The 15,759-nt window shown below is 55.8% G+C and overlaps 1 protein-coding gene across 15 annotated transcripts in view; it reads left to right on the top strand.

Moving 5' to 3' along the window:
* The window catches only part of ATP2B2 (ATPase plasma membrane Ca2+ transporting 2), a 378,716-nt gene that overhangs the window by 256,199 nt on the left and 106,758 nt on the right, over positions 1-15,759 (top strand). For all 15 annotated transcript variants that reach the window (XM_070776843.1, XM_070776841.1, XM_070776840.1 and 12 more), the window contains one exon: positions 788-1,292. In XM_070776843.1, coding sequence (XP_070632944.1) covers positions 1,094-1,292 — 199 coding nt within the window. In that variant the 5' untranslated portion in view covers positions 788-1,093. The remainder of the gene's footprint in view (positions 1-787; positions 1,293-15,759) is intronic.

Raw genomic sequence — 15,759 nt, 5'->3', positions numbered from 1 at the left:
TGAATGTACGTGAGCTGGATCCTCTCACCAGGACACGAGGGCCTTGATCAGTGTGCTTTGCGGACTGCGGGTGGAGGCGGGGGGCTTTCTTCCATCCCCATGCCTATGGGGAGAACAGTGCGTATCAGCAGACACAGGAGACCTGGATGGGGAAAACATCTGTGCTGGGGGAAGGAGCCTGGGAGCTGTGAACTTTGGGGGAAGGGGTTGTGCCCCGATTGTGTGGGCATGGCATGTGTGCAAACAGGGTTGTGAGCACGGGTGTTTCTGAGGGGAGGAGGTGGGGCTAAGATGATGCCTGTAGATGTGACTACGTGTGACAGTGTGCATGTGGGGAGGGGTGTCCACCAGGGTGTGTGCGAAGGGGGGCCCTGTGTTGGGGAGTGTGTGTGGCTTTGGTTAGGTCCTAAAGTAGGCGGGTTGGGTGTTGCACCCTGAGCTGTATGTCGAAGGCTGTGTGTATACCGGGGTTCGTGTCATGAGGTCAGTGTGTGCACAGTGGGCTGTTGGGGGTGTAGAGTGTGTTATGAGGATGCATAAGGCTGTACCTGGGGGAGGGATAGCGTGGAGTGCCCGGTGGGCATCAGTGCGTTTGGGTTACGGTGTGTGCTGGTGCACGGTGGGGTGTTATATGAACATCAGTATCCAGGTGTGTGTACGTGTAGTGGGTGTTAATCTGGGGTAGGGTGTGTGTGTGTGTGTTTGGCACATGAGTACCTTCCTGAGCACCTGTCCCCTGAGGCCTCCAGTGCCTGACCCTCATTACTCTCTGTGCTTGTCCCTGCAGGAGCCCCCACCCCTGACCATGTAGATGCCGGCTCCCGGAAGCAGCATGGGCCCCACTGAATGGAGACTCCTGGGTCTGCAGCCCTGAGCCCCTCCGGCCCCTGGACCTCGCCCCGCGCCTGGGGACGCCCCTCGGAGCCCACCGCCACTGTCGCCAGCCCACCTCGGCCGCCCCCTGGAGCTGGCCGCCCGGAGCCACAGCTGTCCAGTGAGGCTGTGCCGGGGACAGACACGCAGAGCCATCAGCCAGCGGCCTCCTGTGCAGCGCTGACCCTTGGGCCCGCCCCGAGCGGGGACTGCAGCAGACATGGGTGACATGACCAACAGCGACTTTTACTCCAAAAACCAAAGAAACGAGTCGAGCCATGGGGGCGAGTTTGGGTGCACGATGGAGGAGCTGCGCTCCCTCATGGAGCTGCGGGGCACCGAGGCCGTGGTCAAGATCAAGGAGACCTACGGGGACACTGACGCCATCTGCCGACGCCTCAAAACCTCTCCTGTCGAAGGTAGGTGCGGAAGGCTCCCACCTGGGGTTTGGGTTCAGGGGTCAATGAGACCCTGGGCTCCCTGCTTCGGGCCCCAGGAATCTCTGTATCCAGGCTTCAGCATGCAACCAATGAGCCGATTCCAGCTCCCCAGCCCCCTGCCACTGGGCTTGGTCATGTCCGACTCTCGCATGTCCAGACCCTGATTGGGGATCCCTCAGTCTGGGGCAGCCATGAAGCTTCTAGGATGACAGATAGGCAGGAAGTTGGGCCATCATGGGCAAGGTGACGACGCCCGTGTGTGTCATACCTCGAAGATGGCATGGGGCCTTCTTGTGTATGCGTGTTAAGTCGCTTTAGTCGTGGGCAACTCTCTGCAACTCTATGGACTGTAGCCCACCAGGCTCCTCTGTCCATGGGATTTCCCAGGCATGAATACCGGAGCGCGTTGCCTTTTCCTTCTCCAGGGGATCTTCCCAACCCAGGGATCGAACCCCCATCTTTTATGTCTCCTGCATTGGTGAATGGATTCTTTACCACTAGCGCTACCAATGAGCAGGCCTGTGATCTCCAGAGAGCGGAGGTTTCAGCCTCCTGGGGGCTCCCCTGGAGGGGACCAAGGCCAGGTTGTCTGCTGCAGGGCAGAGAGGAAAGACAGCAGCCTAGCCTGGGCACCAGAGCTCTGAGTTTGGGTCCCCTCCCCTCAGTCACCTTCCCCTCACCACGAGAGAGAAGCGTTCGCGACATACACCCCTCAGGCTCAGGTGTGAGGCACTCTGCCCTGGTGCTGCAGTTTTGCACAAAGAGGCTGCCTGAGTTTCTTCCTCTGGAAAATGGGGCTAATGCTTATCTTACAGTGCCTAGTGGAAGCCCGAGCATGCATACAGTAGGTGCTCAATGTGTGGCAGGCATTGTTATTCTAAAGAGAGTGGACGACAATCCTCCTCCAGGGATAGGCCACAATCTGGGAGGCAGGCAGTGTCTGAAATCTCACCCCTACTGACAGGCGACAAATTTGAGGCCGGAGATCACTCCCACACCATCTCCCAACTCCAGCCCCCGTGCCCTGGGCACTGCTGGGCACTAACCCTGAACCCGCTCCCTGCAGAGGCTGCCCGTGGGCCTCGCCGCTCTGCTGGGGCCAGGCGGTCCCTCACTGTACCGGCATCCATGTGCCCAGCGGTGCTGGGGTTCAGTGTCTCTCTTGGTCTGGGGCCCGCCTCTCTCAGGTCAGGAGGCAAAGCTCAGATGAGTCCTTCTTCCCAGGTTGGCTCCTGTCGCTGACGTTTTGCCCATGTTGCTGAGTCTAGGCAGAAGTGTAGAAACACCTTTTTCTTCTTTGATGTTGTTTGGTTTGGTTTTGGTGGGGAGAGTAGAAACAGAGGAAGCATCCTTTCTTCGCTGTGTGACTCTAGCTCAGGGCTTGAGAGTGGGCTTGGCCTGGGGGGCTCCTGGCCCCAGCCTCCTGTGAACACCTACCCATGGCAGAATGGTCTGTGCTGTCCTCCACCATCAGGTTGGCGCAACTAGCCTGCTAGGAGACAGGGTTGTCCCAATGGTTTTGCCTTTTGAGTGGGACCAGGAGATTCTCTTGAGTCAGAAATTCTTAAGTGTCTCTGGACCCCCAGACTCTGTAGAAACCCAATGGAAGCTATGGCCCGTCCCCTGCCCAGAAAAACAGCCAACAGCGTGCCGCAGTGTGGTCTACACTGCCAGCAGGTTCGCAGAGCTCTTCAAAGCCGGGCCCTGGACCCCGGGTTAAGAAACCCAGCCTCCCCTCCCAGCTGACAGGCTCTGGGATGCTGAGTGGCTCACAGCCACACTCCAGGGCGGGGCAGCAGGTGCGTGCCTAAGGACAGGAGCCCCGTCCTGCCCTTTTCTGGACACCCCACTCCCAGCCTGGTGCCTGGCATAGAGAAGGGTGGGTAACTGTCCCTGATAACCCTGAGATGTGGCCACTGAGTCCCCGGCCCACAGAGAGCAGCTCTCAAGTGGCTGAGCAAGCCACAACAGCAAATCCCAGAGCTACTGCAGCCAAGGGCCCCAGGGATCAGAGAAGTGAGGTGGGTGGACTTCCTGGTATTTGAAGGAGGAGGAAAGGAAAGGGAAAGCGCGTGATGTGGCACAGAGCAGCATTTGTTAGGTGGAATTCCCCAGACTGCTGGTGCGCTGCAAGAAGTGAGCCATTATGTGAAAAGAAAAATAAAGGAGACTTCGTTTTCTCATCTGTAAAATGGAAGCGATAATGGCTATAGCTCTGCCACCTGTCATTTGTATGCCTTTGAGACTTATCTGACTTTGCCAGCTTTCCTAATATTTCGTGAGCATCAAGTGAGATGGTTGATGGTTGAAAGGTCCCTGAGGAGGGGGAAAGCCGCCCATAGTGGGATTAACCAGGGCTGCGTCGCTGCCCTGAGGGATCTCCCAGGTTGCAGACGGGGCTGGGGGAGGTTTGAGGAAGGACTAACGCATGTAATGCCACCCTTGGACTTGGATGACGGGGATTCAAATCCCAGCTGGGCCATTTGACAGCTGTGTGTTTCTGGGCAAGTTACCCAGCCTCTCTGTGCCTTAGTTTTCTCGTCTGAAAAAATGGGAAAGTACTAGTGACTACCTCACAGGGCTGTGATGAGGATAAAGTGAAATAGTTTAACACAGCATCCACCAGGCGCAAGGACAGCGCTGTGTTAGGGTTCAGCCCCAGAGACTGAACCCCTCCGTTTCCCCGTCAGTTACACAGATTTTGAACACCGAGTGAGGTCGGGCACACGAGTGAGGCCCAGCGTGTGCGTCCTTCTCAGCCAGCATCAGCTCTCGTTGTTTCCAGTATGATTGTCACTACTTTGGAAGAAGTAGCAGTGATTTCCAGAAAGGCTAGAATCCGACTCTTCCGGGACCCTGGCCCGTGTCCCAGCTGGTGTTACACATGTTTTCCCAGGCTCTTCTGCATCCTTATCACCCACCTTCCTGCATGCAGGTGATGTCACCCATTTCACAGATGGGAAGCAAGAGGGCTGAAGTCATCACCACGGCTCACAGCAGAGCCGACTTTGAACACAACTGTGTGAGGCTCCACGCCCAGCCATGCCTCAGCCCCAAGCCACGCGTGTGTAACCTGGGTACCGTCCTGCAAAGGTGCCCTCTGTCTGCCAGGGGAGCCGCCAGGGCACTTTCCGTCTTCTCTCTCCCCTGCAGCCTTTGTCCTGCCCTGGGTGGCTCTCTTCTGACTCAGAGCAACGCTTGGCCTCCCACCCCAGCCTCTGGCTCCAAAGCCCCGTGATCCGGGGCTGCCCTGGCTCCAGACAGAGGCCCAGGTGGGCCATTCCCGACACCCTCTGTCCTCATCTGCTGACGTCAGCAGGGGGTAGCTTCTGAGTCAAAACCTGGGAAAGTGCCCCAGTCCTCCCGAAAATCGAGCTACTTTTAGACAAAAAGATTGCTGAGGGCGATCGAGGGGATTTGAAACCATAGAGGTCAACTTCCACCCAGGGCACCACCTGCCGCCCACCCTAACCACGAGCTCAGAGCCCACAGCCTGGCAATACTGGATATTTCTCTGGGCCACCGAGCACCCCTGCTCTCCTCTCCCACTGTGGGTCCTCTTCCATCCTGGTGATGCCCCTCCCTTGGTGCCCTCCACCCTCCCCCTCCTTGCACACCCATCCAGCCTAGGGCAGTAAAGCCCCTGATGCTCAGGTTTGACTCCTGGCTGGCTTACTCTTTGAGAGACACTGGGAGAGCTCAGTGAATCCTCTCTGAGCCTCAGTTGTCATGTCTGTGAAATAGGCATAATAACACTACCTTCCTTATGGAATGTGTGAGGATTAAATCAGATCACCTATCTGAAGGGTTTAGCCCTGTGTGTGGCAGCCCCTAGACACAAAATGATGATCACTGTCATTGTTATTATCATACCCAAATAGTCTCTTTTTTAAAAAACAACATGCTCTGGCCCCATCCCTGTGCAAGAATTAGGCAATCAAATGAGATGGTGCCCAGCATCGAGTCAACGTGCTATCAGAGGAGGCTTCCCAGAGGAGGTGGCTTCGAATTATCCAGAAAGTTGGGTAGTGGGTATTGGGGTGGTCTGTGAGCCCTGGGGTGCAGGAGCTGCTTGTCATTCTCCAGTGTCCCCAGCGCCTGCTCCAGCAGTTGGAGGGTCAAAAATATTGGCAGAATGAAGGGAAGGAGGAAGTAGCAGTGGATGTTCTGTGTCCCTCTCTGTGGGGTGTGGAAGGCTGCAGACCGGGGACAGGACCTCCCTGAGGGGACACTCGGCTTCAGTCTGCAGAGCCCCGGGCGGCAGTGCTCGGAGCCACTCAGCTCGCCTGGCGCTGTCCTTCACTCTGGATCCTGCACCACCGGCTGTCAGCTGGGGCGGCCAGAGAGGCCCCGCACGGTGCTCCCCGCGTTGCATATTTCATGGTGGGGGAGAAAGGGGACCGAGGAGACTGGGCAGCCGCGGGGTGCGTTGGGAACTGGATCCGGCGGGGTGCTGTGAGACGGAACCTCCAGTTAATTTTGTATGAATCCTGCGGCCCTGCCCGAGTTGGGGAGAGACAGGGGCTGAGAGAAGGACAGGAGGACAGACGGTGAGGGATGGGACCCCACGTGGACTGAACGCGGTGATGGACAAGACGCCCCTCGGACCCGCTGGGGCCCACATTGCCCACGGGGCCGCCGCCCACTGGGCACGGGGGAGAGCAGGAAGGCAGGGGGGGGGGGTCTCCTGTTTGCCACCGTGACACTCTGTCTCCCCAGGGACCCCAGGGAACCTGAGGCAGACCCAGCTGCAGCAGAGTCCCAGGCAGACACAGGATCCACTCGGGGAATTCACAGCCTGGCCAGAGAGAAGGGGAAACATCTCCCTGCCCCGACCCACTAACACCCCTTCACTCCCCCACCCCCACCCCTGGTCTTCACGCAAAGCTGCCCGGGACTCTGTCAGCTGCAAGGCCTGGAGGAGCAGAGCTCACCCAAGTATGTAAGAGGCTGAGGAAATGTAACCACTTTCTGAATACCTCCAGGGGCAGAGGAGGGGCCGGCATGACACCCTGGGAGGTGTTCTGGCCTCACTGCTATCGTGACTTTAGGCAAGATATTTAGACTCTCCAGACCTGTTTTCTCACCTGTAAAATGGGACTGTGCTACTTCCCTCTCCCACCGTTTGGAGACACTGAGTTGGAAGTGCTTTGAAGGTTTTCTACCAAAGAAGTCATCATCTTTCAGTATTTACTGAGTATTTCTATCTATTAGGATTCGATTTGGGGCTTTCCCAGTGGCTCAGCTGTGAAAGAAGCTGCCTGCAATGCAGGAGACGCAGGAGACCCAGGTTCTATCCCTAGGTTGGGAAGATCCCCTGGAGGAGGGAATGGCAACCCACTCCCCTATTCTTGCCTGGAGAATCCCACGGACAGAGGATTCTATTTGATAGAAATGTGTCTCAAACTGGCTTATGCAAAAAAAGGATTTTTTTCTGGCTTGTGCAACTGAGAAGTCCAGGGATTGTCCCGGCCTCAGGCATGGGTGGACCCAGGGCCTCTGATGCTGAGAAGGGCTTGTTCATCCCTCTCCTGCTGTCTTCTGCCTCCACTGTCCTCTGTGTTGGCTTCCTTCTCAGACAGGCCCTCACCCCATGAGGGCCCCAGCAGCCAAAGTCACCTCTTTCTCAGGGCCCCCCCACCACTCCATGAAGTATCAGAACAGACTCCCTCAAGGGCCACCTGGAGCTGCTCTTGAACCAATCCCTGTGGCTGGAGGTGGGAATAGTCTGATTGGTCAGATCCGGTCACATGCTCACCCCAGAAGGGTGCAGTCCTACTGTGTGCAGGGGAGGTATAGAGGAATGGCAGGCATGCTCCACGCCCTGGAGGATGGGGAGAACAGATAGACTCAAGGAGGCAGCTGAGGAGTGAAGGCAGGATTGGGAGCACCAATTGGGGAGTGATCACAGCCAAACCACACACTGCTAATAATTACACCTGGGAAGCAGGTGGAAGCTGGCTGCATCCAGGCTGGGGGGCGGGAGTCTCTGGCCAGTGTCCCAGAAGTGAAGGGGCTGACTCAGTGTCAGGGTCAAGTCCCAGCTCCATTTTCATCCAGCTGTGGAACACTGGGCCGTTGTCTAACCTCTCTGTACCTTCGTTGCTTCATCTGTGACCGGAGGAAATAACAGGGCCTCTTTCACGGGGTTGCTGGGAGGATCAGAGCATTGTCGTGCAGTTGCTAAGTTGTGTCTGAGTCTGTGACCGCATGGACTGCAGCATGCCAGGCCTCCCTGTCCTTCACTATCTCCCAGAGTCTACTCAAACTCACGTCCATTGAGTCGGTGATGCCATCCAGCCACCTCATCCTCTGCCGCCCGCTTCTGCTTTTGCGTCCAGTCCTTCCCAGCGTCGGGGTAAAGTGTGTCAAGAGCCGAGTGCCTGGCACATGGCAGGTGCGATCTCAGCGTCAGCCTGGGGCTCTGGGTGACTTTAAGGGACAGGTTGGGTTCACATGGGTAGAGAAGAGAGAGGCAGCTTTTCTGGGCAGGTGAGGGGCCTAAGCAACACATGTGAGTCTGTGGGTTTCCAAAAGTGAGCCCTGTATTTGACTTGCAATGCTTCTATCCCCTCCCCTCACTCCCAGTACCATCAGGAAAAACAAATCCCCTAGAAGCACAGTTTTCCGTGAAAGTCTGATGAATCTCCTGTAGACGCCTTCCAGAATGCCACCTGCACATCCTTCTGAATCATCCATGAGATAAACCCATGTGTTGATTAATACGTGGTGCTCTCTGTCTTCCCAGGCTGGGGCAGCAGAGTCGATGCTGGACAGACAGTTGTATAGGCTCAGGGGAGGCCAGGAGAGTGCAGAACAGTTAGAGAAGGGGCCTGACCTGTCACTCCTGGGGGCTCCTGGCTGGGGTGGTGAATGGGGGGGTCGGGGTGGGGTGTGAGGGGGTGGGTTTCCAGGAACTGCATGTTCCTTGACCTTGACCAGTACTGCTTGGCCTGGTCAGTGCTTCGTAATCAGGCAAAGAGAAGGGGCAGGGAGGATACGGGGTAGGGGCCGCATTGCAGGTGGGCCTCTCATCAGGTGGGCCCACCATCCAAAAAGCCTGCGTCCCTAGGCCAACCAGTGGCTGTAATTTACTGGGTGCAGACTTCTCAGGGCCAGTCTTTCTTACTGGGGCCTCCCAGCAGCCCTGTGTGCAGGAAACCACGGCGTACAGAGGAAGGTGGTCCTGATTTGTACTCTGAAGGCACCTTTGATTTATAGAATGAATGTGCCCTAAACACTGAGTGCCTACTCTGTCCTCAGAAAAGAGAAGGAAGGGGAAGAGCTTCACCCGGGGGCCCTTGATCCAGGGCCACAGTTTTCCTGTCTGTAAATGATGTGACAAGAACACCCACCTTCCAGAACCAATGGATACAGGTACTATTCAAGGTTGTCCAATTCTTACCCCGCATCTGTCGTACTGAGCAGAGGTGGAAGCTAACACACAGGCATGCACTGAAAAGATGTGTGCTGTGCACCTACTGTGCGCCAGCGTGGGCCACGTGGCTCCTCTGGGTTCTGTCTGCTGCTCGGGCAGCGTCTCTATCTAAGTCAGGTGGGCAGGGCCGGGGTGGGGCAGCCTTCCATTCCCTATTGGTCCAGGGTCTGGGATGGAGGAGCCCCTTCTTGACCTCCTTCTGCTCCAGAGCTGCCCAAAGAGTTCCTGGAAATGGAGGTGCAGAGCTGGGTTGTTAATCCCTCTGCCTTGAGGACTCTTCCAGTCTAGCTGTGATAAAACTGCCAGCTGATTCCAGGTCCAGCTGGGATTCCAGGTGCAGCTGAGATTCCAGTTCCAGCTGGGATTCCAGGTGCAGCTGTGGTTCCAGGTCCAGCTGTGGTTCCAGGTCCAGCTGTGGTTCCAGTTCCAGCTGTGATCCCAGGTCCAGCTGAGATCCCAGGTCCAGCTGTGATCCCAGGTCCAGTTGTGATACAGCTGTGATTTCAGGTACGGCTGTGGTTCCAGGTCCAGCTGTGATCCCAGTTCCAGCTGGGACTCCAGGTCCAGCTGTGATCCCAGGTCCAGCTGTGACCCCGGGTCCAGTTGTGATAGAGCTGGGATTTCAGGCACAGTTGTAGTCCCAGGTCCAGCTGTGATTCCAGGTGTAGGTGTGGTCATGGGCACAGCTGTGGTTCCAGTTCCAGCTGTGATTCCAGGTACAGCTGTGATTCCAGGTCCAGCTGTGATACATGGTTCAGCTGTGGCCCCAGAGACTCCTTAACGCATATTGACTGCTCATAGAGGGCCAGCCCGTCTGCTGAGGCTTCGTGACAGTATATTCGTTAATCCTCTCAAACCCATGTGAAGCAGGAACTACTTATATCCCCAGCTTTCCAATGAGAAAATTGGGGCTCAGGGCCCCACCGCTAGCAAGGGGCCCAGCCAGGATGGGTGCCCAGACAGGCTGGCACCCAAATGTACCCAGGTAGCCCCCTTCATCTTCTGGCTGCTGTTGAGAATAACTCTATGGCAAGAGGGAGGGCACTTCCAGACAAAGGCGGGGGTGATCCCTGCCCGACTGGAGATGAGTGAGGAGAGGCGTCCTTTGAACTGGGTCTCCTCCCAGGCAGGGTGGGGGGAGTTGAGCACGCAGTGACCAGAGAGGGAGCGTGTTCTCAGCGAGAGGGGCCGCTTGAGCAAAGGGCCAGAACGTGCCCAGGGAGAGATGAGGGACTCATCGCGGCTGGGACCTAGCATGTGTCTCAAGGGGAGAGGACCGGTCCACGGACTGGGTTTTAGCCGGTGTGTTCATGCCGTGTGTGCAGAATGTCAGCCTGCTGATCGTGGCTACGTTTGTCTATGCTGTGCTGTCCACATGAATGTGAAGTGGGCCATGAGCTCCATGAGAGAGGCCTGAGAACAGCTCCTCTCCAGGGGCCTGGGAAGCCAAAAAGCCCGCTAAAGGCAGGGGGACTGAGATTTGGATGAGGCGGTTCTCACACTGGTTTCCCTGGGGTTCCATGGAAGTGCCCCAGGGGACAGGCAGATGCTGAGTGGCTGGGGCTCTGGCCTTCCTGCCCACTGTGTTCCAGAGCAGCTTCTTCTTTTTTTAAAAATCTGTTTTGCATTGTGAAGCATCTAGTAAGTTTTCTTTTAAAAAAAAAAAAAAAAAGGTGGGGGATACTTTTTTTTAAAAAGAAAAGAAAAAAATTTGAAAACCTCTAATATTATAGAAAGATACTAAACTGCAGTATCTTAAAGCCTGGGTGGGAGCTCTGGCTCTATAAACTCTCAGTGCCTTGGTTTTTACATCTGTTAAGTGGAATGGGTAATCTCCAGCCCCCGGAATCCATACTGGTCTCTGGATTGAAAGAGAAAATGCACGGAGAGAGCCTGGCCCACAGTGGGACCTTGGGAGGTTCGTCTTGCACCCGCCCCACTGACCACAGCCTGGGCTCCTGTGTGTAGCCCTCTCACCTGTGTAAGAAACTCACAGGGCTGGAAGGCCTGGAGTGGGGACCAGCCTCACTCTGGCCCCTGTTGACTGAGACTACCAATTGATAAAGCCCGAGTGCCAATGAAGACAGCAAGTCTAGTGGTCTCAGGTTCTTCCAGGTCCTTGGGGCCAACACCTACCCCCAGTGGTGCAGACGTCACACTGGCCAAAGGGTGAGTGGCTCAGAGCCAGTCCCCAGATCCCTCTCCCTTTGACAGACTGTAACGTCCATCCTTAGGGTGTGGCAGGCCCACCATAGCCCTGATGGGGCAGTGCCCTTGGCCCTGCACCAAGCCCGCCCCCAGCGTCTCCACCAGGCAATCTCAGAGTCCTGCTCACACTGGCTCCATGGGTGGTCCCGGGCAGTCTGCCTCTGGCTTCAGAAGCCCAGAGCCCTGGACACCAGTCTCTGGTTACTTTGCCTTCTTGAGCCTCAGTTTCCTCGTCTGTAAAGTGGGCTGAGGGATGAGAGATGCTGCTCAGCAACCACAGGCTGGGCTGTCTTAGCATTAGGGCAATGTCAGGTGTCCACCTGGCCTGGGTCCCACAAAACTCAAGAGGTCTAAAGCCACCTGTCCCTCTGGGCCTGCCTGTCACAGGGAAGGCCTCAGTGGGGCAGGTGAGTTACTTAAACAGCCTCCCCTTCACCTCCACAATGATTATCTTACTCCTCCTGGCACACTGCAAGCCCTGCTGTGGTTTCAGATCTGTAGTTATTATAGTTAGTGGAAATTAGGGCCTCCACAGATGGTTCTCTCATACCCACCTGCCAGCATCAACCTCCACCCCAAAGGGAGGCCCCTTACAAATTTCTGTGGTCCCAGAAAATGTTCCAAGGGACCGTTTCTGAGCAGAGAAGATTCTGCTCTTTCTCTAGGATAGCTTTGGACAAGACGCCAGAGAACGGAGAAGCAGAAGTGAACCCTTCCAGCTGGGGGGATCTTGGAGGGCTGCATGGAGGAGGTGGTATTTGAGCAAGACGTTGAGGGATATGCAAGGTTTGCATTGGAGCAGGGCACTCCATGTGGAGGGAAAAGTGTGGACAGAGGCAGAGCAGAAGGCTATGTAAAACGAAGAGCCAATTATTCTGTTTTGGTTGGGGCTTAGAGAAGGGAACCACAGCAGCAGTGATAATAATTAAGAGGAGCAGAGCAGTGTAGATGCTCCAGACATTCTTCCAGAGCTTTGCACGCGTCGTCACCTCATTTGATCCTCCCAACAACCCTACAGAGTAGGCACTGGTAGTAGTCCCATTTTCATAAGACACCGAAGCACAGAGACAGCAAATCACTTGCCCATGGTCACGCAGCGAACGGGTGGAGGAATCCAAACCAGGCGTGACAGTCAAACCCAGCAATTCGAGAGTCCACGCCAGGACTCCACATATTCAGCCACAACCTCTGTGCTTAAATGAAGAGGCAGGAGGGAGGCCGTGACGGTCCTCAAGCAGAGGAACAGTGCAGCTGGAACAGCTGGCAGCCGTGGGTTTGGGTTGGATGGGGAGATAACCCATGAAATAAAGCCAGCGGGGAGGGAGGAAAAGGCATCTGAAAGAGAGGTGACAGCTGGACCTGGCTGGACCGGTGGCGGAGAGGAGGACCCAGGCTGCACTGGACAGTCAAGGGCAAGAGAGGGTCGTGCAGACTCGGTTTTCAAGACAGAGCTGGCTGCTTGCGGTAGAGACTGTACAGCGAGGAGAGGAACAAGGCTGTGGTGAAATGAGAGGTTTCTGCTGGGCCCTGAGGAATGGGATGGCAGGCCTGGAGGCGGAGCAGCTAGATGACAAAGATGCCTACAGAGAAGCCTGGGACAACAGAGAAGTTTGGGACTCTGCTGCTGCTACTGCTGCTGCTGCTAAGTCACTTCAGTCGTGTCTGACTCTGTGCGACCCCATAGACGGCAGCCTATCAGGCTCCCCTGTCCCTGGGATTCCCCAGGCAAGAACAGTGGAGTGGGTTGCCATTTCCTTCTCCAATGCATGAAAGTGAAAAGTGAAAGGGAAGTCGCTGAGTCGTGTCTGACTCCTAGCGACCCCATGGACTGCAGCCTACCAGGCTCCTCTGTCCATGGGATTTTCCAGGCAAGAGTACTGGAGTGGGGTGCCATTGCCTTCTCCGGGGACTCTGCTAAGAAGTCCCAAAGCTGCATGGGGGAGTGGGGCAGAGGTCTGGGCCTGTGCTGTTCACTGCCGTATTCTAGTGCCTGGAGCAGTGCTGGGCACAGAGTACACTCCATGAGCATACAGGAATGAACTCTCCTGCGGTGCTCATCAAGTGCAGCTGCAGCTGGTAAGGGAGAAGGCAACCAGCAAAGCAGGAGAAGTCAGAGAGGAGAGGAGAGAGTCACCTGCAGGCAGGGTGTGATCAAGGTGTCTGACACTGGAGAGGCAATCAGACATAAAGGCTGCCAGGAAGGGTCCAGAGAGGACAGTGAAGGAGTAACAGCCCGGGGCACAGGCTGCTTCCCGAGCTCTTGGGAAACCTCTGTTGGACAAAACAGCAGAATGGTGTTTTCCCTGGGGCTGCCCCCACACACACCAGCTCAGTCGGGCCAGGGTGGTTGGGACAAGAGCCGGAGGGACTCTCAGACCCGTGGGGACCACAGGTCTGGAGTGGCTCTCAGGGCCCATCTCATCCAGCAATCCCAGAATGCACTGAGGCCCAGGAGGGAAGGGACCTGCCCAGGTGTGCGGTGGGTGAGGTCCTCACCCAGGACCAGGGGCCCCAAGGCATCCCTGCACGTGGTGAAGGGGGCAGATGTTCGTCTTCCCCGCCCCCTGCCTCGTGCAGGCTCCCCACCTCCCCACACAACCTCAGCTCTCATCCATCCCCGCCTTGCTGCATGGATGTGTACATTTCCAGGGTCTGCCATAACCGAGGACCACAAACTGAGTGGCTTAAACAGCAGAAACGTGTTGTCTCACCTTTCTGGAGGCTGGAAGTCTGGGATCGAGATGTCGGCAGAGCCAGTTCCTTCCGAGGGCTGTGAGGGGAGGATCTGTCCCAGGTCTCTCTCCTTCACCGTGTCGGTGAAGAAGGCGTGACAATTGTAAATATCTATGCACCCAACGTAAGAGTGCCTCAATCCACAAGGTAAATGGTAGCAGACAGAGAAGGGGACATCGACAGTAACACAACAGTACTGGGGGGCTTGAGCATCGCACTTCCACCAGCGGACAGATCACCCGGGTAGAAAAGTAATAAGGAAGCACAGGCTTTAAATGGCACAGTAGACCGGTCAGGCCTCGTTGGTATTCACCTTGTAGGTGGCCGTCCTCCCCGTATCTTCACACCATCTTCCTTCTGTGTGTGTCTGTCTCTGACTGCAGATTTCCTCCACGTAAGGACACAGGTCATCCTCGAACAGGGCCCACCCGCAAGACCTCATCCTAACTGAGCAACTGCTCCCCTCTGTGGTGGCTCTATATGGTCCCACCCTGAGTTTCCAGGCCTTATGACTTGGGCGGGGGCACAATCCACCCAGAACATTCTCACTTGAGACGATCCTTTCTGTGCTTGAAGCCCCAGTTTCTCTCCTGTAAAGTGGGGGTGCACGGGGGGACAGAGGAGGACTGTGGTGAGAGCTGACGAGCTCTCTACCGTGCGGATGCATGCGTCTCCGAGCGCCCATCCCAGTGGGCGTTAGGAAGCAGTGAGGCAGCCTACGCGTTAAGCAGCGGGCGTCCTGGGTCTGATCCCAGCTGTGCACTTACTTACTCGCCGTGTTGTGCCAAGCAAATGACTTCACCTCTCAGAACCTGTTTACTCATCTGTGAAATAGTACTTGTTCGTGATCCATGGTAAGGAATAAATGAGCTGCTGTAAGAACACACAGCTCAGTACAGGAAGCCTGCAGGGAACGGAAACTGCCATTACTCTTATTACTATCATCATCATTATTTACATATTATAGGTTTAAGATGCTGAGGCACAGAGAGGGAAAGATCTTGCCCCAAACTCACACAGCCTTCTGGCCTAAAACCACATGAGAACTCTTCTCCTGACCCAAAGTCCCAGTTTTTTTTTTTTTTTTCTTAACCGTTTCCCTGTGTGATGTTAAGTAATTCCTAAATGCCTAACATTAGGAGAGCAATTAAGCCGCCTTCAGCTTCTCCACATGCCTGATGGAACATCGTGGGAAATTGTTGTTGCAAAGAGCATGAAGCAACGTGTATGGGGCTCGTGATGCGGTGCAGTGTGAAAAAGCCGTGTTCAGCATGGTACATTGCAGCAACTCCGTAGAAACAGATGGGAGGCAAGTGCCAGTGTTGGGGTTATGGGTAAGATTCAGGGTGATGGTTTCTCTCTCCACTTGTCCTTCTGCGTTGGTGGGGACGTTGTCCTAAGGCAGGTCAGCTGAGGTGCGTTGGTCATGAGCAACAGGAGTGGTGGGGCAGATCCGAGGGAAGAACGGGCATGGTCCCCCGAAGTCAGACCAGAGGCTGGAAAACCGAGCTCGGTTTTCTGGAGGGAAATTGGGATGCGAGGGGCTGGATGGCGGGACTGACACCAGGAATATATGCCCCTGGGGGGCACGCAGGCTGGGAGAAATCCACTCCCGCTGTTTCGGGTCCTTGCGTTGTTCCCTATTTCGGGCAGCGCTGGGCTGGTGGGTGGTTAGCACACAGCCCTCTGGGGTGGTAAGGAGTCCTCGTTTGTGGCGCATGCTGATTTCCATGGCGTAAGTGTTCCTACAGCGTCACGAACACGATGGCACAAAATGTGAGACTGGGAGACGACCCACAGTCCACACCATTACGTGGCGTTTCTGTGGGTAGACTCGGTGGGCTCCAGAGAACAGAGCATAGTGACAGGCAGGAAAATAGTTAGGAAGGGGCCACTTGTTCCCCTTTTAAAGCATGGGCCACTTGTTCCCCCTTTAAATATGATTTATAGAAATTGGAACTCTGTATCATTGACTCCTCATGACGGCTGCCTCTAACAGCCAGCTCACAAAAGTGCCTGAATACTTAGCAACAGGGTCTCACAAGAAGATGGGAGCTGATCCCACTG

The sequence above is a fragment of the Bos indicus genome, chromosome 22 (assembly GCF_029378745.1).
Source record: "Bos indicus isolate NIAB-ARS_2022 breed Sahiwal x Tharparkar chromosome 22, NIAB-ARS_B.indTharparkar_mat_pri_1.0, whole genome shotgun sequence".
In the NCBI taxonomy this organism is placed as follows: Eukaryota; Metazoa; Chordata; class Mammalia; order Artiodactyla; family Bovidae; genus Bos; species Bos indicus.
This window is presented reverse-complemented; position numbering and strand designations above follow the sequence as displayed.